The 25,011-nt window shown below is 39.2% G+C and overlaps 1 protein-coding gene across 1 annotated transcript in view; it reads left to right on the plus strand.

Annotated features, from left to right (window-relative positions):
- SPINK5 (serine peptidase inhibitor Kazal type 5) overlaps positions 1–25,011 on the plus strand; it is a 92,076-nt gene that overhangs the window by 52,254 nt on the left and 14,811 nt on the right. The window contains exons 13-26 of the mRNA XM_059416367.1: positions 372–499; positions 2,748–2,829; positions 3,159–3,286; positions 5,604–5,652; positions 7,993–8,120; positions 10,109–10,202; positions 12,760–12,887; positions 13,522–13,588; positions 14,621–14,748; positions 16,409–16,508; positions 18,219–18,346; positions 21,276–21,348; positions 22,511–22,638; positions 22,795–22,873. Coding sequence (XP_059272350.1) covers positions 372–499; positions 2,748–2,829; positions 3,159–3,286; positions 5,604–5,652; positions 7,993–8,120; positions 10,109–10,202; positions 12,760–12,887; positions 13,522–13,588; positions 14,621–14,748; positions 16,409–16,508; positions 18,219–18,346; positions 21,276–21,348; positions 22,511–22,638; positions 22,795–22,873 — 1,440 coding nt within the window. The remainder of the gene's footprint in view (positions 1–371; positions 500–2,747; positions 2,830–3,158; positions 3,287–5,603; positions 5,653–7,992; positions 8,121–10,108; positions 10,203–12,759; positions 12,888–13,521; positions 13,589–14,620; positions 14,749–16,408; positions 16,509–18,218; positions 18,347–21,275; positions 21,349–22,510; positions 22,639–22,794; positions 22,874–25,011) is intronic.

Here is a 25,011-nt window from a genome sequence, read left to right on the forward strand (position 1 = left end):
ACAGAAGGAGAGTGAAAACCAGACTCCCCACCAAGCCAGGAGCCTGACCTGGGGCTCCATCCCAGAACCCTGGGATCATGACCTGAGCCAAAGGCAGACACTTAACTGACTGAGCCACCCTGGCTCCGCTACCCATATTTTAATGTGTTTAGATTATAGTGGAGTTTACTTGTCTACCTCTTTTATTATATTGTGACATCCCATTATGTCTTGTTTCCATCTTTTAGTTACATTTTACATTTGAGAGAAACACAACTAAAGTCCTGGTGTCAAAGAAGCATAACATTAGTTTCTGCCAATGTTGATGTTCCAGTGTTCTTCTTAGAATAGGAATAAAATTTATCCCCAGCTTGCTTTCTCTATCTTGGCAGGAGCTGTGCAGTGAATACCGCAAGCTTGTAAGGAACGGAAAACACCCCTGCACACGAGAGAATGACCCCATCCAGGGCCCAGATGGGAAAATGTATGGCAACACCTGCTCCATGTGTGAGGTGTTCTTGTGAGTAGCACTGTACCTGGGAAAATGAGGGAGAGTTTTGTCCTCTCTGCTTTGTTTTTGTTTCTTTCTTTGTTTTTTAAAGATTTTATTTATTTATCTGACAGACAGAGATCACAAGCAGGCAGAGAGGGAGGCAGAGAGAGAGAGAGAGAGGGAAAGGGAAGCAGGCTCCCTGCTGAGCAGAGAGCCCAACGGGGCTTTGATCCCAGGACCCTGGGATCACAACCCGAGCCGAAGGCAGAGGCTTTAACCCACTGAGCCACCCAGGCGCCCCTCTGCTTTGTTTTTTGTTTTTTAATTTTAACTTTTTATATTTTATTTCTTAAGTAGTGTTTGTTTCCTGTCAATGGCATTTTTTCACAGTGTCATCATTATCAAAGAGTAATTTCTGCTCTGTGCTGCGGCGGGGCAATGAGGTCCACATGTAGCTGCTGCTTATACCCTTCTAATGCAGTCTGGCTTGGTCTCTGAGGTGCAATGCATACTTCAAGCTCGTCTTTGTGTTCTAGGATTCTCAGTCATGTCTTAAATAGAGGTTGGTTGTTCTGATGAGGGGAAGGGAAGTTAACAACCACCTATGTTGCCATCATGGTGATGTCACTCCTAACCAACTCCAAAGAATCATTCTTGCTTGTCAATCACTAATTGGGTTCCTGTGGAAATATACAGGATGTAAAACAAGGATCTACCCTTGCAGAGAGGGCTATGAAGTCATCTGAAATCACACAACACATCACAAAGCAAACATACCAATATGTGAAACGGTACATTAGTTCAAAAACAGGATCTGGAGGAATGACTTGGAATAACTCTGGTGGAGTTAGCCCCTCCCAGGTGTCTCATCAGCTTGAACAGCCATGGTAAAGCCTACTCTACATCCCTAACCCCACACTTTCTCCTTCATGGTAATCAGGACTTTGCTTCATAGCACTAAACATGGTCAGTAGCTATAAATTGATATGTGTGACTATATATTCAACATCTCTCTCTTCTACTAGACAAATTTTGTTATGGAAGGGACTCTAGAAAATGTAAGCAGTGAGTTCAGATTAACTTTCTGCTTCATTTTTGTGTTCCATTATGAGAGGACCACTACAGCAGGAAAGCAAAAACAAATTTAGAAGAAATGTATAACATGGAAGACATGGGGAGATGGAAAGGAGAAGGGAGTTGGGGGAAAATGGAGGGGGAGACAAACCATGAGACTCTGAGGAACTAACTGAAGGTCTTGGAGGGGAAGGGCGTTGGAGGTTGGGTGAGCCTGGTGGTGGGTATTAAGGAGGGCATGTATTGCATGGAGCACTGGGTGCATAAACTTTATGTTTATGCACTGTGGTGCATAAACAATAAATTCTGGAACACTGAAAAGAAATTTAAAAAATAAATAAAAATTTTAAAAAAAGAAGAAGGAGAAATTAATAAAACAGTGTCCTTCAAGGACTCTTAAGCCTCAGTACATTTAGCAAAGGGGGAGTCATGGTCTTGAAATTTCCAAGTAGCTTTTGTTTTATTAACATTAGTTCTTGGTTGTCTCTGTGCATAAAAGTGGGAACACTGAGTGAAAGTTCTGGAAGGGGTCTGGCTCAATGCCAGGAGCAACTTCCTAACAGTCTGAGGACTTAGGGGTAGAATGACCTCTATGGGGTTTCAAGGATGATATAAGTAGAGAATTTCCTAGCAGATTAAAGTAAAGCTAGACAGTAATCAGACCTACTGAGTATTAGAAGTCTTGAGTAGTGGAAGATCAAAAAACTTCCTCTGAATTAGGGTTTAAATCTATAGTGTACATTTGTTAGTTCTCTGTCCTTGGAAAATTGATCATTCTGTCAGTTTTCTCATTTGTAAATGGGGTTATAGTAGTAGTTTTATAACATACAGTTTGGAAGATTTCATGGAATGAGCGCCAGGTCAGGCACATAGTAAGAATTTAGTAAGCTTTTTTTGTTGTTGTTTTTTGGGGGTTTTGTTTGTTTGTTAGTTTTTATTTTTTTAAAAAGAGAGCACAAGCAGGGGAGGAAGGTGGTGAGATGTAGAGGGAGAGGGAGCAGGGAGCCCAATGCAGGGCTTGGTCCCAGGACCCCAGGATCATGACCTTGAGCCAAAGGAAGATGCTTAACTGACTGAGCCACCCAGGGGCCCCAGAATTTAATAAGTATTAACTGTAATAATTAAGTGATATTTGAGGTCACTTTCAACCTGGACATTCTATGATCCTTACTGATGTCTTTTTTAATCATTCTTTTTTTAGCCAAACAGAGGAAGAAGAAAAGAAAAAGAAGGAAAGTGAGTCAAGAAATAAAAGAGAATCTGAGAACACAGCTCCCTTTGAGGTGAGGGGAACTTCTCCAAAAGTCAGAGGACCTGGACTCCATTGAGAGCATCCATGAAACTCATAAATCCCCCGAAACTGTAGGAAACATTTGTACAGTTTGTATTTGTTTATATGTGAGCATATACCCATGTGCATGTGTGACTATTTCCAGATCAAGGGTGTGTAACTTTTATCATTTAAAAATAGTCATGTCTTCCCAGGTAAGAACTATTCTAAAATAAGCCAATTACCGATCCCCCACTTAAGAAAAAAAGTCTAAACTTCAGCTCTTTCCAACTTGACCCAACCTGTGTTCAAAACCTCAAACTTCCTTCCTCAATTTCACAGGAATTGTGCAGTGAATACCGCAAATTAAGGAAGAATGGACAGCTTGTCTGCACACGAGAGAACGACCCCATCAGGGGCCCCGATGGGAAAATGCATGGCAACACGTGCTCCATGTGTGAGGCTTTCTTGTGAGTAGAGCCCAGTACTTCGGAAGGAGAAAGGGAAAGAACTGAGGGAAGTTTTCAAACAATTGTGAATAATGCGTTTTTCTCTTCAGGGCAGTGGTCATTCTTAGGTGTCATATATGAATGAACTTAAATTAAAAAAAAAAAAACAACCCACACACAAGAAAACACAAAAACAAGAAGTGGAGAGCTCAGATAATGATTATTGTGATCTAAAGAGAACGTAATTATTTCTTTTAGGATATTTTCAAGGTAACTCAAGATCTTTTATTCAGAGAAAAGACTGCTTTATGATTCAGTCTTCCCTGGTGAAGAGCATTATATAACCCCGAAGATTGGTCCTTTAGTGTTTGGGCATGAAAGCACTAAAAACCGAATCATCATAACCAACATTTATTGAATGCATGTAATTGGCATATACTTGCTAAAAGCTTTGATACCTAATCCCATTTAAGCTTCACAAAAACATATGAAGTGGGTCTTTCTTGCATTATCCTAAGTTATAGATAACAACATAAAGGCCCAGAGATGTTGGGAATGATAGAAATATCAGTGCAGGGGAAAAAATGAAGAAAATTATGTTTTCTACTATATGCTGTAGACATAATATAATCATTTAGCAATGCCTTTATAACTTCTGTATTATAACTTCTGTATTTCCCTGTAATTAGGCTTCTTTCAGTCTGTTTTTCTTTACCTGGACATTCATCTTTCAGTGACAAGGAAGTAATTCTGCCACCTAGTGATCAGCTTTGCTGCGTCCTCTGATAATTTCCCAGAATGGAAAGAAAATGCTTCTTAAATCTTTTAGTCAACTTAGACTCATGATAAAGTTTAGATCACCTTCCATATAAAAAAGTATGAGACACATCACAGTTTTGGGCCTATTTTAGTAATTTTCTCCCATCACTGTAAAACTTCCTTACCAAAAAGAAATAAAGATTTACTATGTCATATTTTGTGGGTATGTTAGCAAAGGCTCTTGGCTTTTTTGAGAATCATTTTCCCTCCATGGTCTTTTCTTGCACACGTTCATACCATATACAAACTGTCTTTTCACCCTTTTTTTTTTTTTAAGATTTTATTTATCCATTTGAGAGAGAGAGCATGAGCCAGAAAAGGGGCAGAGGGAGAGAGAAGCAGACTCCCTGGTGAGGCCTAATCCCAAAACCCTGGGATCATAATCTGAGCTGAAGTCAAATGCTTAACTGACTGAGCCACCCAGGCACCCTATCTTTGTGCCTTTTAAAAAGGTTTTAATTTGATAAATGAAAAAGTCTTATCTTGATTGAACCATAACATTTTTACATATTATTTACACATTCTTATATCTTAAAATGAAAACTTTTTTACATATTTAACAGGATTAAATTGTTTAGATTATAGATCCAGTTGTGCTAAACTTGATTTGCAATGCCATTAGTTATCAAAAATGGTTAAGAGCTATCACTCTTACCTCATTTCCATCATATGCCTTTTTGGGGAGGGTTCACTCTTAATAATAATTACAGTGATGATGATTGTGATCATTTATATCACTTTTGTCAGTCATTTCATTATGTACCAGATACTTCTCTAGTGGTTTTATAATATCAATTCACTTAATGCTCACAACAATCCTGTGAGAAGAATGTGGTTACTCCTCCTCCTGTCCCTCCCTTCTTCCACATTTTTTTTTTTAAACAATTCTTTTTTTTTTTTTTTTAAGATTTTTATTTATTTATTTGACAGAGAGAGATCACAAGCAGGCAGAGAGGCAGGCAGAGAGAGAGGAGGAAGCAGGCTCCCCACTGAGCAGAGAGCCCGATGTGGGCCTCGATCCCAGGACCCTGAGATCATGACCTGAGCCGAAGGCAGCGGCTTAACCCACTGAGCCACCCAGGCGCCCCCTTCTTCCACATTTAAAGATGAGGAAGGCACAGAGAAGTTCAGACATCTCTTGTGTTCTTATAGCTCCGGGATCTGTCCTCTTAACCACCATGCTATACTGCCTCCTAGAAGCCAGATATTACACTTTATCGAGAGCTATTATAGATGCAAAAGAATCAGCCAATAGGAAAGTATTACTGCTGTGTCCTTGCTGAGGACCTGAATGGGTTTCTCATTAAGGGACTTTTTCTTGTACACTGTTCTCTTGAGGTGAAATGAATCATTTCAGTTTATCACCCATAAAATTACAAATTGCTGTGAGTGGATCTTTAGTGGTGCTTGAGAATTGTCAAAGCAACAGATTATCAATGTGTAAATGTTAAGAATCTACTCTACTGTATTAAGACCCATTTATTCTTTTGCTCTCTTTTTCTTCTCCTGATCCTTATAGTCAGCAAGAAGAAAGAGCAAGAACGAAGGCTAAACGAGAAGCTGCAAAGGTAATTTTTCTCAGGACTGTGAATGCTGTGCCTTGACATTTGTTTCCTCCTTAAGGTATTCTAGGTATCTCATTAGCAGAAAGGTTTTCCTTTTCAATTGCAATTCAATTCAATTCAATTTCAATTCTGAAATGAACATTAACAACAAAAAAGCTTTCACCTATAAAAAGTGGTCTCAAGTAGAAGTTTGTAGAGTACCAATTTTTTTGCATGATAATTCAAATTTTGAGTTTCATTTTATAAGAAGGAAAGGGTTAACTTACTCTGTAGGGTGTATTCTCCATATTTGGCTTTTCTTAGATTTCTGTACAAGTAGCACAAGAAATCTATCTGTATGTGATATTGGATTACTCTTACATAATGGCCATAAACAAGATTTACCTTTATGGATTTTATTACCTAATAAATGCAGAGTATAAGCCCAATATTTATTTGGGGAAAGTTGACACAGTTTAAAAGTCCATATTTAAACTGACTCACTTTCTCATGAACTTTCTTTCTGTTAGTTGAAGCCATCTTTTTATTGGTAATTTAGAATTGAACACTTGTTTTATCCATAATATCTGATCAGCTGCTAAATCACCTTAGATTTTCCAGTCGGTCTTTTTTTTTTTAATTAAATTTATTTATTTTCAGCATAACAGTATTCATTATTTTTTCACCACACCCAGTGCTCCATGCAATCCGTGCCCTCTATAATACCTACCACCTGGTACCCCAACCTCCCACCCCCCCACCACTTCAAACCCCTCAGATTGTTTTTCAGAGTCCGTAGTCTCTCATGGTTCGCCTCCCCTCCCAATTTCCCCCAACTCCCTTCTCCTCTCTAACTCCCCATGTCCTCCATGCTATTTGTTATGCTCCACAAATAAGTGAAACCATATGATAATTGACTCTCTCTGCTTGACTTATTTCACTCAGCATAATCTCTTCCAGTCCCATCCATGTTGCTACAAAAGTTGGGTATTCGTCCTTTCTGATGGAGGCATAATACTGTATATGGACCACATTTTCCTTATCCATTCATCCATTGAAGGGCATCTTGGTTCTTTCCATAGTTTGGCGACCGTGGCCATTGCTGCTATAAACATTGGGGTACAAATGCCCCTTCTTTTCATTACATCTGTATCTTTGGGGTAAATACCCAGGAGTGCAATTGCAGGGTCTCCAGTTGGTCTTAACACTTTTCTTCTTCCCTCTGCTCCTATTGTACCTCTCCTCTTTGAAATCTGCATCCCCTATCCCTCTACTTTATCAAGGAGCTCCCAGGAAGGTGTCAGTTTCTCCAAGGACTCACACTTGCCCCCTCCTCCATATCTTTATTTCAAATATATCTTTATTTTTTAGTTTGTGCATGTCTTTTTTTCTTTCTCAGCCTTCTAAAGACAAATCAAGACCTACCTTTTTTTGCTAATTCTTCTCATTTTAGCTTTTCTAGCTTTATTGAGATATAATTGACATATGACATTGTATACGTTTAACATTGTGTGTATTGTCTTGATTTGGTCCACTCATATATTATAAAATGATACTCTTATAGCATTACCTAAAACTTCCATCATATCACTTTATGACATAAATACATTTCTTTTTTGTGGTGAGAACATTTAAGATCTACTCTCTGAGCAACTTTCAGTTCTACTGCATAGTATACTGTTGTATTGCTAACTATAATTACCATGTTCTAAAGCAGATCTCCAGAACGTAATTCATCTTATAACTGAAAATGTCCACCATTTGACCAGTGACTCCCTATTTCCCCCACCCTCCCAGCCCTTGGCAAATACCACTCTACTTTCTGTTTCTTTGAGGTCAGCCTTTTCAGATTCCACATACGAGTAAGGTCGCACTATATATTTTTTTTCTGTCTCATTTATTTCACATAGCAGTGTCCTCTGGTTTCACCCAAGTAGTTGCAAATGGCAAGATGCCCTTCATTCTCATGAAGGCTTAGCAGTATTCTTCCAGGAAGTTTCTGGAAACTTTCAAGAGCCTCCTCCTCTTGGTCCATTGAACTCTTGCCCCTTTGATCTTTCATAGCTTTCAGAGAGTGTTATATGTAACATAACACAAACATGTGTATTGTTCTCTGCCAATTTTGTCAGCCTTTTTCTGTACCTAGAGTGTAAGCAGTCTTGGGAGAATGATGACGACAACTTTTTCCAGATCCACTCTAGTGCAAGTACAGTTCTGAGTCCACGATGGAACTTTGTAAATACTTATCAATTTACTGCTCCCTGTCATCCATTTTTGTTTTTCTTCTATTCTGTATCATTTATTCCTCAGAAGAGACAAAGGTACAGGAAAGGCAGAGAGTCATTCTGAGAAAATATTTTCCAGGAGCTCTGCAGTGAATTTCGGAACCAAGTGAGGAATGGAGTGCTTATATGCACCAGGGAGAATGACCCTGTCCGTGGCCCCGATGGCAAAATGCATGGAAACAAGTGTGCCATGTGTGCAAGCCTATTGTGAGTACCTACCCTCATCTGTCCCACTGAATCTCTTCGTCATCGATCATGTCTGAGTCTCAGTTTCCCCAGAAATGTGTAGAATATATACCGTGGTGTGTATGCAGTGTAAGTTTAAAAGCACATGGACAAGACATGAAGTAATAATGGATCACAGTGACAGTGTGATTCTCCATCCAGTTATCTGTCTATCCTCTAGTTAAGCCATGGGCAAGTCTTAATTTATATTTTGAACACTTGATGATCATCATTCATAACAGAGCAGAAGTTTCATGATCTGGATGCAGTGATATCTTTGTCTCTCTCTCTCTCCTGACATTTTATGATTCTGTGAATATATTCAGCTATTGGCTAAGGGAAAACCAGTTGGACAGAAGTTAGGAAGCCAGTAGGAAAGAGGTGTTAAAATAACCCAAATGAGAAATTGAATGGATTGCATTTATCCTTTCAGGAACATTACTGTGTATAGCTGAAGTAAACACTTTGATAAGTGGTTTAGTATAGAGAATAAAGCCTCTAAGAGACAAGCCCATACAATAGATGTTTACTGAAATATCTTCTTGTGAGCCAAGTCCAGGGACTTTTAGGCCATTTTTTTGGTGAGTGAGACCAAAGCTCCATTGGGTGAGACAGTACAGGAGAAATGGATTATTCCCTCCTCAGGTTCTCCTCCTTCATAGACTCCTAATCCTAAGGTAAATGTTGAGGAAAATATTTAAATAATATCTGTTGAATGGATAAGGAAAATGTGGTCCATATACACTATGGAGTATTATGCCTCCATCAGAAAGGACGAATACCCAACTTTTGTAGCAACATGGATGGGACTGGAAGAGATTATGCTGAGTGAAATAAGTCAAGCAGAGAGAGTCAATTATCATATGGTTTCACTTATTTGTGGAGCATAACAAATAGCATGGAGGACATGGGGAGTTAGAGAGGAGAAGGGAGTTGGGGGAAATTGGGAGGGGAGGTGAACCATGAGAGACTATGGACTCTGAAAAACAACCTGAGGGTTTTGAAGGGGCGGGGGGTGGGAGGTTGGGGTACCAGGTGGTGGGTATTATAGAGGGCATGGATTGCATGGAGCACTGGGTGTGGTGCAAAAATAGTACTGTTATGCTGAAAATAAATAAAAAATAAATTAAAAAGAAAAAAGAAAAGGTGCAAGGTTAATTTTGTCCCTTAACTTTCACATGTCCTTGTCCAATTTCAGGTATATGCACATAGTTCCTTTAAGGAGAGATGACAGACTAGGCCAGTCTACACAGTAGACTACACAGTAGCCTGACATTCAGGAAATCAAGACTCTTTTCTCGCTTGATCCATTTGTCCATGCTGTGGTGATGACTAGTTGGGAATGTGATCAGATTTTCCAGCTTTGATAAGCTGTGTATCAATAGAAAGTGGCAAGAAAGCCAGAAGCTTAGGCTCATGATCAACCTAACATATTAATTATTGAATCTTTTTGGATTTGGATAATTATTCTATAACTTGAACTTCAACTTAAATATTTATTACCTTAAAATAATATCTAAAATTTTAATTTCATAGTGAAACACAGTTTATTTTGACTATGGGCTCATCATCTGACTTGGCATCACCTCTGGCTTTCATCACCGATATGGTTGTTATTTACATAGGGAAAGTTGCACAATTTTTAAAAATCAAGGTAGCTGTGGCCTCTTTCAGATCATTGAAGTCACTGATGGGATAAGACTGATGGAATCAGGACTACTTGAGGATCTCATATTGATAAAAGATCATGCTAGGTTTTTTTTTTTTAAGCGGATTATATTTTATTATTATTTTGCTTATTATCTGCATTATTGGGCACAGTGATAATGATAGCATTTCTTAGACTGGATAAATTTTTACTGAAGAGTGAATCTGACCATGTCTGAAAGGTCCTCATCCCTTTTTAAAATGCGTTATCATAGAAATGGGAAATTGTACTTAGCTTGTATCTTCTTTGTTTTTAATTGCAGCAAACTTGAAGAAGAAGAAAAAGAGAAGAAAAATAATGGCAAGGAAGAAAAGGACAAAGCAAAGCCTGAGAAAGTGAAAAGAGAAGCAGCACAGGTAGCTGTTTTAGATATTAGAATCACATAAATATTCCATTCCCCTAGACAAGCCTCCCAACTCCCACCCACCTCCTCATTCCAGTGTCCTTAGTGACTTCACAGAATGAGATCATGTATTTGGATCCTTGTATATAACAAGATCCCTTCTTCCCATTCACACCAAGTATGATTTAGTTGCTTGTGCATTTGAGAAGAGGTCAGTCATCATTTTTTCCACTGACCATGTGAATAGTATTATCCCAAAAAAAGAAGTGCATACAGATGGCTGTCTTGTTGTCTGAATACAAACCAATAGAGGCAGATTTCAGATTTTTCTCTGTTATCTTTTTATGTAGGGATGGTTAGTTCTAAATAAGCAAAACAAAAACAAACCCTGTTTTTTAAAACAATTTTTTATTTTTTAATAAACATATAATGTATTATTAGCCCCAGGGGTACAGGTCTGTGAATCGCCAGGTTTACACACTGCACAGCACTCACCATAGCACATATCCTCCCCAATGTCCATAACCCCACCACCCTCCACAGACCCCCCCTCCCCCCCGCAACCCTCAGTTTGTTTTGTGAGATTAAGAGTATCTTATGACAAGCCCTAAATTTTAATCCCAGTTAATTTTCTGTGAGATTTGGGGGAAATTGCTTAATGGTATTTTTGAGCCTTGGGTTTCCATTCTCATATGATGATGATGATGGTGATGGCTGTTAATTATTTAGTTGCTGCTATATGCCATATAGTATAGCAATTTTAGGACTGATCTTTGTAGTAACCATTAATGTATGTATTGTTGTCTGTATTTTATAGATGAGGACTCAGAGGCTCAGATAAGAAGTTAGAAAATACATATAGTTAATAATTTGAGAGCTAGCAATTGGTCCACAAGTTCTGGCTATAATGTCCATGATATACCTTAGATTTTGCACCCTGTCACCATTTGTAAGAGTCCTAAAGGGTACGGTCAGCTCTTCATTTCTCCTCTCCTCTATCCTTTTATAATTTGGAAGACCTGATTTCTTACTGTTCTCCCTGCTCTCACCTTTGTTCCCAACAATCTACCCTCAACTCAGAAACCAAAGTAATTATTTAAAAACAGAAGGCAGCTTATGCCACCCAGTGGCTATTCATCTCACTCCAAGTAAGAACCAGGCCACTAGAAGGTGGTTTACAAGGTTTACAAGGCCTTGCATGATCTGCCCTCTGCTACCTCTCAGACCTCATTTCCTACTTTCTACCCATTGCCACAGTGGCCACCTTGTTGCTTCTTGGACATGCCAAGCATTAACTCAAGGTAGTCCATCTTATGGACTCAGTCACATACGGTTAAAAACCTGAACTCTGAACTCACACTGCCAGGGCTCAAATACTGGCTGTGTCTCCCTCCCAGTAAGGCAAATAGTTTGTGTCTTATTTTCTTCACTTATAAAATATTATTATGTACATTTTTTTTGTGAAGTCCTAGGAAACTTATACATGTATAAGTCTTCAGGATTATAAATGAAATGAACTTTACTTTCTGTATGGCCCCTTCATACTCAGACAGGACTATCCTTTTCTTCTGTCAAAATTCTGGCTATTTTTCATGTTTCAGAATAAGTATTAGCTTCTCTGCAAAGATTTTCCCCATTTAAACAATATACTTATTAGCTCTGTCATCTATTATGCCAGCAATTTTTTTTAATTTCTCAATTATATCATTTGTTTTATTCTAACTACAGATGCTTCTGTGCACTTTCTCCAAAGGCTCTAAATACTCTGTATTTGGTTTTTACGGTTGCTCTAACAGATTACCACAAACCTGGTGGCCTACAGCAACCCAAACTTATCATCTTTGGTTTTTACATTAAAAGTCCGACCTCGGTCTCAGTGAACTAAGTCAAAGCGTTGGTAGGGCTGTGCTTCTTTCTGGAATCTATAGAGGAGAATTTGTCTCTTTGCTTTCTCTCACTTCTAGAAGCCATCGTGCTCCTTAGCATCTAGACCCCTTCCATCATCTTCAAAGCCAACAGCATCATGTCTCTGACTGTTCCTCTGCAGTTAACTCCTTTCAGTCTCTCCTGTCTCACTCTTCCAATTGTAGGAACTGACCCCTGCATTTACATTGGGGACACTAGGATAATCCAGGAGAATCTCCCCATCTCAGCATTCTTAACTTGATTATATTCACAAAGTCCCTTTTGCCCTGTAAGGTAATATTTTCACAGGATTTGAATATTAGGGCTTGGACAAATTTTGGGGGTAAGAAATACTGTTCTGCCGATCACAAATTTTTTTATGAAAGGAACAATAGATGATTCTTCATCTGTCTCACAGTACCTAGCCCAGAATAATATTTGAGTTGAATTGAAGGTTTTCTAAGGAGATCAGTAACATAATCTTATTTTCCAGATAATGTGTGACCTAGACCCCTGATAAGTATCTTGGTAACATTGACCTTCTACATCACTGTTTTGATGTATCCACTATTTGGGAGCATTCTGTCACAGTTTTCAAAGGGGTAATGTGGAGGAGTTCTCCAGTATTTAGTTACCCAATTCTTAAATCCACCCTCATTTGGTAGGAGTTGTGCAGTGAATACCGTAACTATGTGAGAAACGGACGACTCCCCTGCACTAGAGAGAATGACCCCATTGAAGGCCCAGATGGGAAAATGCATGGCAACACGTGCTCCATGTGTGAAGCCTTCTTGTGAGTAGAGCCACATCCACTGCTGCTGAGTGTGGGAGAAAGATAGGCCTGGGGCAGGCAACAGTGGTCACACCTAAGGTTTTCTCTAGTAAGTAGATCTGGAAGCTATCTTTGCATGGACTTGAAGCATTTACAGTTATAAAACCATATACGTTGTGCATTTCTTTGAGGTATTCTCAGTGTTCTAAAGTGTTCTTGGACCATGTGCTCACAGCAGATTCCTCCAGAGTTAATGGCATCCGAGGACTGGGATACCTGTTCTCTGCGTACATACTACCATGAATAATCCAAAGATGTGATCATTAGGTGCTACCAAATTGAACGTTTGCTAAGATCTAGTAAATATTTTCAAGCGTCCTCCTAGCTTTCTGAGAAGAAGGACAAGATCTTTATATTTCCAGAAGAATGTAGTGCTAAAAATTTGTTGGCTGGTTTCCTGTGATGCATGTGTCTTATTCTTTAAGCAACATTAAAAACAAAAAACAATATGGAGAGCTGGGCATTTACCTTCCTACTCCCATCCTCAGTTGGTAGAGTATCGAAATAATAGGATATTTCTGTCTAGCGAGATTTTCCTGTTAGGATAATAGGTACTGGGTGCCAGGAATGATTCTCCCTTCTCCCCCTCCTACAGCCAGCAAGAAGCACAAGAAAAAGAAGAAGCTGAATCCAGAACAAAAGCTAAGAGAGAAGCTAAAAAGGTAGTTATCCTGGAAGGTTATTACCATAGTGAAGGATGAGGTTTTGCAGTTTCTGTTAAAAACAAACAAACAAACAAACAAAACAAAACAAAACAAAACAAAAACATAGAATTACTGAAAACCAAAGTAAGAGAACTCAAGGGTCATCTAGTCCAGGAATTGATAGAATTTTCTTCAAGGACCAGAGTAGACATTTTAGATCGTGGCCATTCAGTCTCTGTTCCAACTCTGCTGTCACAGCATAAAGCAGCTGTAGGTAATATGCAGGTAAATGGGCATAGATGTGTTCCAAAGAGACTTTATTTACAAAACTAGGTGGTGGGTCAGATTTTGCTTATAGGTCATAGTTTGCAAACATTGGTTTTAACTCATTCCTGAATTTTTAAATGAAGATTTGAAATCCAGAGAGAAGGAAGAAATTGCAGTGGCACCATTGACGTCAGATTCCACATGTTCATATTTTCAAGTTCTCGTAGTTGAAAAATGGAAACAAAGGAGTTCAAACTTAGATCTCCAGACACCAAACCTAGCATTATTCCTAGCCCACTATGTCGGTTGGATGACCACATTGGGTCACATCAGTTGTGTTCCTCACTTTAATTATTTCTGGTGCCAGCATTTTGGGGAAAATAAAAATAATACATCAGGCACATTAGAATAATCTGGAATAATATTTTCTTGGTTTCAAAAAGGTTGATTCCAAGTAGATTTTTTTTCAGGTTTGTGGTCATTTGCTTGCTCCCATCAAAGATGAGTGGCCAGTTCTCAAAGAAGCCAGGTTATTAAGGGATTCTTTCTTATGTGTGGGTGTAGATTCAGTCTGGATTTGGGGACTAAATCTCAAGGGAAAAGAAAAGGAAACTTCTTATTAAGTCATCCATGTTTGGTAGGAATTGAATGGAAACAACTGCCAGGAAGAAAAATACCCAGAGGTCATTTTCTGTACCTGTTTTACTAGAAATCTCTTGGAAGGAACCCAACAAAGTAATTTATATGAAAATATCCATGGCTCTTGCCTTTCTCCTCCTTTAGGATACATGCAGTGAATTTCGGAGCCTTTTGCAAAATGGAAATCTTTTCTGTACACGGGAAAATGATCCTGTGCGTGGCCCAGATGGCAAGACTCACGGCAACAAGTGTGCCATGTGCAAAGCTGTGTTGTGAGTGCTCAAATGATGGGGTGGGCAGAGTTGGGGAGCCAGAGAGCCAGGAAGATAATGTCTATTGTGTTTCTCCTTTCTTTACATATCAAGGAAATAAATGATTCTCTGCAGAATGTTTTCAGGCAAATCTTATAAAGGCCAATATTAGAACCAGGTAATATATGACTAGGGTACTACATTCTCTGTAATTTCTGGAGTCAAGCCTACCTACTAATAGATCACAACAGGGTAAAATTTGAAGTCCTTTGCTGTCTGATGTATCCCTTTTCTACATTATCTTTTAAATACCTCTGGGAAAGTAATAAATATATTTTACTATCAGTCTAGCTTTTCTACCTATGTTTTTTTAAAATATCACATTTTTCACAAAAAGAAAAAAATCTTTACACAAAGCTCAGAAGTACACATAAAATATTTCAGTCATCCAATAGCCATTTACTGAACATCTACAGTGTACAGTGCGAATAATAATTGTACATAGATGGATGCAATAGACATGGGTACAAGTTCATATAATAGGAAGGAGAATAGGCACCTGGGTGACTCAGTTAAGCATCTGCCTTTGGCTCAGGTCATGATCTCAGAGTACTGGGATCCAGCCCCACATTGGGCTCCGCCATCAGTGGGGAGTCTGCTTCTCTCCCTCTCCCTCTGCCCCTTCCCCTGCTCTCTTTCTAAAATAAATAAATCTTTAAAAAAATATGAAGGAGGAATTGCTGAATGATAAATGATATATTTGATGTGTTCTAGTACTTCGGGAAAGGGAGAGTTAATAAGAAGTTTTATGGGGGAGTAAACCTGGACCTTATAATTTGGATAAGACACAACAGTCCAGGCAGGAATGAGAGAAGGGAAAAACATAGGTAAATCTCTTAAATTAAGGAAACCGTATGAACAGTAAAGAGCAAGTCACTTAGTTTGTTAGAACTAAGCCATTTGCTGGGTTTGAATGTCAGTTCAAGGATTTTGAAGTCAACTCTCTATATAATGGGAAACTGCTAATATAACATTTTCAGGTAGGAGAGTAAGTGGGATAAATATGGTTCCTTTGGGAAGATTCATTTATATCAGCAGTGGAAAGGGAAAAAAGAGAAGGAAGGGACCGAGATTTGGAATGCAGCTGGTAGTGGAAGTGGTTTGCCGGAATCCAGGAGCAGTAACCAGTGTGAGAGAAACAGGAGAGAAGATGAGATGTGAAATCAGTGCCATGCTGGCAACAGCTGTGGGAGCTGAGAGGTGAGAGCAGAGATAGCTCCAGGGTTTTGTTTTTCCCGAAAGATAGAGAATCCAGGAGCAAGAGCACATTTGGTGGAAAAGATAATTATTGTTGGACCTCTTGGCTCAGAGGCATTTGAGAAGAATCCAGCTGAGAGTCACAGTGAGCATGTATGAAGGGCTAGTAAATTGCTCACATGGACTTGCTTATGCTTATGTACATGTTGGTTTCCCTCTACAGCAGGGAGAGCTCCTCCAGGCAGAAGGACTGCACGTAATTTGTCTTTCTGTTTTCAGAGAAGGGCCTGCATCATGGTAGATGTTCAGTAAATGCTGGTGACTTTCTATACAGATTTAATCTGGTGACAGGAAGAGGAACTCACGGACATGCACTCCACTCTGTTAATCTATTCTTCCCTACCTCCCTCTTTCTAATTTCCAGCCAGAAAGAAGATGAAGAAAGAAAGAGAAAAGAAGAGGAAGATCAGAGAAATACTGCGGGGCATAGTTCCCATGGTGGCGGTGGAGGAGGCAAAGCTCAGGTGGGAGGACCTCTAATTCCCACAGGCAGGGTGGACACAAGTCATTGACAAGGGCACCGCGGCCAAGCCTGTGGTAAAGGGGAATGGAGGCCATGCAGGGTGTGAAAGCATCCTGGGAAGGACAGGGGACTTTCCCCCTTGAAATTGCAGGGTAATATCTCAGCAATTTTTCATCTCCTTTGGGTGTGTTTTAACTTCCTTAAACCTGGAATAATTAACATGATGACGTCATCTGTGTCTCCTGACCCCTTTTTACATAATGTCACTCTCAGGCCAGTAACTGATCCCAGGAGAGATAGTGGAGCTGTTCCCTGTTAGCATTTCATGCTCTTCCTCTTCTCTAAAGTACTCTCTCTTTCCCTCAGTGAAGCCATATGTGAGAGGGAGACTTTCTGTTGATCCATGCAGCGTATTAGGTGAAACAGCAGGGTTTTTCAGAGCCAGATAGTTTGGAGTATGACTCTGCCCCTGCCACACAGGACTTGTCCAGTGTGGAATAAATGACTTCATCTTGCTAAACTCTAGTTTCCCTTATTCAGCAGTGCTCTTTTTTTTAGTATATTTGCTGCTGAAGCGAGCACTTTAGCAGTGCTCTTACAGAGGATAAAATAAAATAATTTAGGCAAGTTTTTAGCACATTTCCTGAGACATTTTGAAGGGTCAGAATGACAGTAACTGCCTATAAACCCCTCCTTGGGCATGTGAACAGCACTGCGTAAGATGAGAGCTGCTTGGTCTCTCTTCTTACGACCTTGGGCTATCAAGACCATCTCTTTGCTTCCAGATCCAACATAGGCTCAGCATAAAACAGTCTTTGATAAATTCTGGCTATTCTGTTTTTCCATCTCTCCTTAAGGAGGCTATATCCTCACTTTCAAGGGGAAAACCTGGTAAGGCCCTTTGTCTCTCTACTCCACAGTTCGCTTGAGCCTGTCTTCTTGGCATTTTGCATAACTTTGTATTTTCCTCCAGCATTTCTTTCTCCCTACGATCTACACGAGAGGTCAGCAACTTTTTTTTCTGTAACGGCCAGATAGCAAGTATTTTAGGTGTTCTGAGTCATTATAGTCACTGTTGCTTTTTCTTTTTTTTTTTTTTTTAAAGATTTTATTTATTTATTTGACAGAGAGAGATCACAAGTAGGCAGAGAGGCAGGCAGAGAGAGAGGAGGAAGCAGGCTCCCTGCTTTGAGCAGAGAGCCCGATGTGGGACTCGATCCCAGGAGCCTGAGATCATGACCTGAGCCGAAGGCAGCGGCTTAACCCACTGAGCCACCCAGGCGCCCGTCACTGTTGCTTCTATTTAGTTCTGCCACTGTTGTCGGAAAGCAGCCATAAATATACCTGAATGAGTGAGGGTATGTTTCAACTTTTATTTATAAAACCCCATATATAAAAACAGACAGCAGGACAGATCAGTCCTGTAGGCTCTAGTTTGATGACCTTTCATCCATGCTAGTAAATCCCAGCAAGTTTGATGATTTCCCTGTATAGAATCTCAAAAGCAGTATTATTATCCATGACAACTGGCGTCTTAGGATATTGGTGATTCCAGTCCTCCCTTTCTCTGTAGCCATGCTAGATGTTACATATAAGAGGAGGTAAATCAGAACTTTTCTTAACTCAAATTGTTTTAAATTGAATTTTTTAAACTTAACAGCAATACAATAGATCAGGTAATCTGGAGGCCTACTCTCCTTTTCTTCCTCAGGACCAATGTGCAGAGTTCCGGGACAAAATGCAAAATGGAAAACTCAGCTGTACTCGGGAGCGTGATCCCGTACGTGATGCTGATGGCAAGTCGTACAACAATAAGTGTATCATGTGTAAAGAGATACTGTAAGTACTTCTTTCCTCCAGCAGTCCAAAACATAGTCACCGTTTCCCCCTGAATGACTGGCTCTTTCTCATTTACTTACAACTCCCTCCAGGAAAATTACTGTTTTTGTTAATTCCCAAATAGTATCTCTTTCCCATACATTGCCTGAGGAACCACAAGCCCTACCAATGGCAGCTAATCAGTGTCTGCTTCCTGCTCTATTTTTTCTATCATAATTCTGTGACCTATAAGTGCCATCCCAGTAGATAATTGTGCTTTTGAACATACGATGCCTAAATCCTGTGGAGGGTCTGTGAACATCGTTTGGGATAACTCACCGGCATAGTTTAAGAGGCCTGTTTCTTGTATGCATACAACACATTTATTGTATAACCCGGGGTGTGCTGCTTCTGTTTTCCCATGGTCAACGGTACTGAATTGGAGTGCTTGATTATCCAACTCAGCCACACTTGATTTGTGTTCCCGAGGCAAGTTAACAACATAACCACTGCTGTATATTAAGATAGTTTTCTAGGTGACCTTGATGGGTACTCATAGTTCTAAAATTGGATGCCTGTAGCACAATTCTATTAGTTATGTCATGTAATTGATACGTAATTAGTAAGTAATGCTTCTCCACAGATACACCTTTTTCACCTTTCTCTTTGAAAAGAAATGACCATCTTGTGATAGTATAGGCCACGTGAGAAAATCTAATTAGTATAAATGTTGGATTTCACAGATGAGAAAACCTGAATTTTTTTTTTAAGTTCAAGGTTTCATGGGGGAGTGAACTTTGGAGCTGAAACCAGAATTCAGTTCCTCTGGATACCAGTCTAATATTTATTCACATTACAAAAAGTCTTTAATAGAAGCAGGGCAGTAGAGTAGAGCAGTGCTGGGGTTTTAGCATCAGATGATTTGAGCTTCATGTTCCAGGACAGGTTATTTCACCCCCCAGTATTCTGTCTGCTTGTATTTATAATGCGGGTAGAGGCAGCAGTAATCATCAGAGCCACATAATGTTTCTTATGAACGTTAAATGAGCAGAACTATGTAAAAACTCCTAATACGGTGTCTTGTACAAAGTAGGCGTGGGATAAATGTGTCCAGTAAATAATACATAACAGCATAATCACTGATTTTATGATCTCTCACACTATCCTATTACCCTTTTGTCCAACTTTAACTTTGCAAATACAACTAACACAATCAAGATAGCTTTTCACTTATGACTTTGTTTCTTTTGTGTCACAAAGTAATAGGACATAATTTGGTTAAGGAACAAAGAATTCTGAGATGCAGAAAGTTATGAGATAAAATTTTGCCATTGTGACCAGTATCATCTATGTTAGAAGATACTTACGTGGAGTATTTTTTAAAAACACAACACAAATAGAATATTTCTTGTGATCTTTGGAAATCGTTAATCTGACAATAAATGGTTTTTGACTCTCTGCTATGTAATAGGCCCTCCTCATGGACAAGCATTCTTGATGTGAACAATGCAAAGTTCCTGCCATGGAACTATAATATAGAAAAGACAGATTATAAATAAATAAGGAAATAACTACATAGCACAAGGCCAGGTAGCAATGGGAAAGTAAAATAGAAGGCAACAGAAAAGGATTGCAGTTGATGCTTTGTTTATGGTATTCAGGGAAGGCCTGACATGTGAGGGATACTGGTAAAAAGTGAGTGAAGTGAACCATCTGGACATCTGGAGGAAGCAAGTTTCAGGCAGAGCAAGAACCAATGCAAACTTCTGAAGAAGAAAAATTACCAAGCTCAAGAAACAGAAAGGAGGTCTTCATGTCTCAAAATTATTGCATGGAAAATTGCAGGAAAAATGAGTTTGGAGAGATCAGATAAGGTTTTTTTTTTAGACCAAGAGAAGGATGTTGGATTTTATTCTATGTGTGATCAAAGGTCACTGGAGGCTTTTGATCAGCGCCATGATTATCACGAGAATTCCACTAAACTGAATCATTACAGTACTCTCTTTTTCCAATAGAACTTGATTAAAATATCATGACTTCATATATGCTTGAATCTCTAGGATATATTTTATTGCCACTTTATTACACAGGGAACTCCCTCAAAAGAATATATACATATTCAGGTTATATATATTCATACACATGTTTGTTTTGTGAACAAAACCAAACAAAACTTTGAAAGAGATAAAAGTGTTTTAGAGTTTTGCAGTATTTGGATCTTGAGCCAACTGCATTGGAATGACTTGGCTTGTTAAAAGTTAGGCTAGAATCCTAGTCTAGATCTTGCCAGTAAACCTGTTGGGATGGTCAGTGAATCTGAACTTTTAAAAATTTCAGTGTTTCTTAATGCACATGAAAACTTAGGGGGCCACTGACATCAGTATTTTATCAGAAAAATAAGAGATTAAAAAACAAACAAACAAACAAACATGATCCCAAGGTACTTTCTAGATTACTTGTCTTTTTTCTGTCTTGGACTCCATTCTTTAAGAAATAATATTCTAATGGGTTGCCTTACTTGTCAAGGCACTAGGATGATGAGTTGGTGGTGAATTAAAAACCACAACTTATGATGGAAAGATGAGGAAACTGGGCTTAAGACCTGAAAATTGGCTCTAAATATCTGATGGGTTAACATCCAGAAGAGGTCATGGATTCAGCAAACCTGTTCTTGTTGTCCTGGGACTGTGAAGTAAGGTTGAAGGACAAAAGTTAGAGATAAATCTGGACACAAATAAAGGAGACTTTGAAATTACTTGAGTTGTTCTACCTATAATATCTACCTTATATACCCTGTGATAAGAAGATTCCTAGTAACAGAGCTGGCTGTCCGCCTCAAGGATGCACAGACATTCTCTGTGAAGGAGGTGGTTTAGGATATCCGAACTGTAAAGCTACTTCCAAAGCTGAGTTTGGGTTAACATGATGACTATTGACTTTTCTACTCCAGGGAAAAAGAAGCAGAGGAACAAAATAAGCCTTCTGGCTACAGATCAAATGGGACTGAATCAGCACCAGAAAAGGTGAGTCCTTAACTAGATTTTGACAAGAATGGTCTTTCTGTAGGTCAGCACTTGGCAACCAAATAGGGAAAGAAGGGACACCTTTGTGGCTCAGTCGGTTAAGCGGTTAAGGGTCTGCCTTCGGCCCATGTCATGATCCCAGGGTCCTGGGAACATGTCCAGCTCCCTGCTCAGAAGGGAGTCTGCTTCTCCCTCTACCTGCCACTCCCCCTGCTTGTGCTTTCTCTGTCTCTCTCTCTCTCTGACAAATAAATAAAATCTTTAAAAAAAAAAAAAAAAAGGGAAAGAGAATGTCAGTGTTTCCACCCAAGATCTTTGCCCTAAGATCAGAAGCCATCATACATGTCAGTATTGCTAGTAACTTGTTCAATGTAGATATTTAATACCAAATGGAAATCTTTCAGTCTAACATATTACAAAGCACTTTTACAAATAGTAGTTTACTTCATTGTCTGAATAGCCTGGTCAAACACCTTTTTTAACTTTACTTTATAGATGGGGAGAATGAGGCTTTAGTACTGTCACAAATTACTATCAAAAATGGCTTATCACAACACAAATTCTCTTTGTGGAGGCTCTAGGGAAGACCTGTTTCGTAGCCTTTTCTAACTTCTAGAGGCTGCCTGCATTCCTTGGCTCATGGCCACCTTTAAAGTCGGCAGTGGCCAGTTGAATTGTTTTCGTGCTGTCTTACTCTGATACTGACTTTCCTGCCTCCCTCTTTTACTCATGAGAACCTTTCTGATTACACTGGGCCACCCAGTAAACTCAGGATGATCTCTTCATGGTAAGGGCAGCTAATTAGCAATCTTAATTCTATCTTCATCCTTAGTTTGTCCTTACCGAGTCAACCTACATATTTACAGGTCCCAGGAATTAGAATATGAACGTGTTTTTTTTTTTTAAAGATTTTATTTATTTATTTGACAGAGAGAAATCACAAGTAGGCAGGCAGAGAGAGAGGAAGGGAAGCAGGCCCCCTGCTGAGCAGAGAGCCCAATGTGGGACTCGATCTCAGGACCCTGCACGTGTTTAGGTCATTATGCCACCTCCCAGCAGGGTTAAGTGGCTCTCTGACTCTCAAATCAAAATCTTGGATTTTCAAGCTCAGTCAAATACTATGTGAAAACAACCATTTCCAAAATACTTTCCTTCTCTTCAGGACACATGTGATGAATTTAGAAGCCAAATGAAAAATGGGAAACTTATCTGCACTCGAGAAAGTGACCCTGTGCGGGGTCCAGATGGCAAAACACATGGCAATAAGTGTGCTATGTGTAAGGACAAACTGTGAGTATTTTAAAAAATGTGACTTTAATTGCGAATATTGAAGTATGATAATCATTTCTTATCAGTTTGAAAAATAACTTCTTTTCAAAAACATCTAATTATTAATGAGGTGCTTTTCATTTCAGCTGAAATGTTTTTTTCCATTTTTTCTTCAAGGGAAAGGGAAGCAGCTGAAGGAAAAAAGAAAGAACAGGACAGCTTGAGAAACACAGGAGAAAAGAACAATGAAAACCAGGTAGTGTGTGTTAAGATGTATTAATACCTAAAGCTGGAAGCTTGGGGGTAAGGTTAATTCATTCAACAACTATTTATGAAATGTCTGTCCCACTCTGTCCCACTTACTCTGTATATAATGATGAACAGGAAAGCATGGCCAGGCCTTGCAAAGAAATAGCATGCTATTCAATGCCCTGAAAGCAACCCTGATGCAATTACCATCTATTTGCAGGACCAATGACAATCATCAAGCTACTGTTATTATCAAGTGGATTTCTTCTCTGAAGTTTTATTTTTTTTTAAAGATTTATTTATTTGAAAGAAAGAAAGAGCATGCGCCTGTGGGTGGGGAGGAGGGGCAGAGGAAGAGAATCTCCAGCCCACTGAGCACAGAGCCCAACATGGGGCTCTATCTCATGACCCATGAGATCTCCACCTGAGCCAAAACCAAGAGTCAGATAATTAACTGACGGGGCCACTCAGGCACCCCTCTTCTCTGAAGTTTTAAAACAAATAATCAAGCAAATAGATAGCAAAATTATAAACAAAAAAGCAAATATCCAAAACTTGGAGCTCCAGAGGGTAAATTCTTGACTTGGCGTTCTTGTGCCATCTTGTATTAAGGGCTTTAAAAATAATGTTCGGTGCTTTACAACACTAACACATAGAATATGACACAGCACAATCTCTTCTGATCCATCCATGGACTCCAAATAGAAAAGAGAAAATAAGAAGTTTTCTTTCCTCAAAACAGGAAAATTTTCCTATTAATGAATATTAATGAGGGAGCTTTTCATTTGGAATATACTGACTTATAAAATGAACCATTAGTAGTAATTTGCATTTTTAAAAGATTATTTATTTATTTATTTAACAGACAGAGAGATCACAAGTAGGCAGAGAGGCAGGCAGAGAAAGAGGAGGAAGCAGGCTCCCCACCAAGGAGAGAGCACAATGCGGGCTTGATCCCAGAACTCTGGGATCATGACCTGAGCCGAAGGCAGAGGCTTCAACCCACTGAGCCACCCAGGAGCACCAGTAATTTTCATTTTTAAAAAATATGTTGGTAATATCTGTTACTTATTTTGGTAATTGAATGGCCTTGAGGTAAGATTGTGTCATACAACTTCAATCATTTCTAATAGCTGTCTATTCTATTTATAATCTTGGGCAATATTTTTCTTTTTTTAATACCTGCTTTAGAAATTTCAAACAAAAAATATATATTCATATATTAAAATTGTCCAGACATTTTCTGTGTTTGTGTGGCAAAGAGACCTGTTGCTCTGAACAGAAGATGCATAACAGCTATGTTTCAGTTTCAAAAAGGAAAGAGAAGTTTATTATTATTATAGAAACCTAATAGGAACAGAAGAAAAAAGGAATCTACATAGATGAAAGTATTGTAGGCAATAAATGAGAATTAGGCAAGGTTACATCAAATCAGGTACTCGAAACATCTGACCTCATTAGATGGGGAAGCCCATGAGAATAGCCTGACTGGAGTCTCAGCTGGAGACCTGGACTGAGCATCCTCCCCTCAGGTGAGACTTCAATCGACCCTCCCCATAAGAGCCTTTTTTATAGGGTAAATAATAGGGTTTGAAATTAAACATTTTCCACCTACCTGCAGTTTGCAGTGAGCTGTATTTCTGTGTTAACCATGTTTCTAGATTTTCAAGGCGCCTGGGCTATGTCTGTTTGCCTCCTCTCCCAGATTACAATCCAGGGGGCCAGCCCAGCCTTGAGCAGGAGAGGGTGTGAGACAAGATTTGTAGTGCCTGGCACTCAGAACAGAAGGGCCATCTGGAGGCCAGATAATATATTTCAAACCACCAGGCTCACAGGATTTTTCACATAACATGAGTCTCACAAATTTCTTAGCCTGCCTGTGTACATGCAGATCCAGGTGGTTGTCTCTGCAGGACAAATCATAATAACATTTATCCATATGGACATGTGCCCAGGACAAGCTTCTAGTTCTAGAATAAATGTCAGGAAGCTATAATGTACACATGAAGAATACAGTCAGTAACATCGTAGTAACTCTGTATGGTAACAGACGGTAACTAGACTTACTGGGGTGACCATTTTGCAAAGTATGCAAATGTCAAATCACTATGTTTATCTGAAACTAATATAATCAATTATACATCA

This window comes from Mustela nigripes, chromosome 12, assembly GCF_022355385.1.
Source record: "Mustela nigripes isolate SB6536 chromosome 12, MUSNIG.SB6536, whole genome shotgun sequence".
NCBI lineage: Eukaryota > Metazoa > Chordata > Mammalia > Carnivora > Mustelidae > Mustela > Mustela nigripes.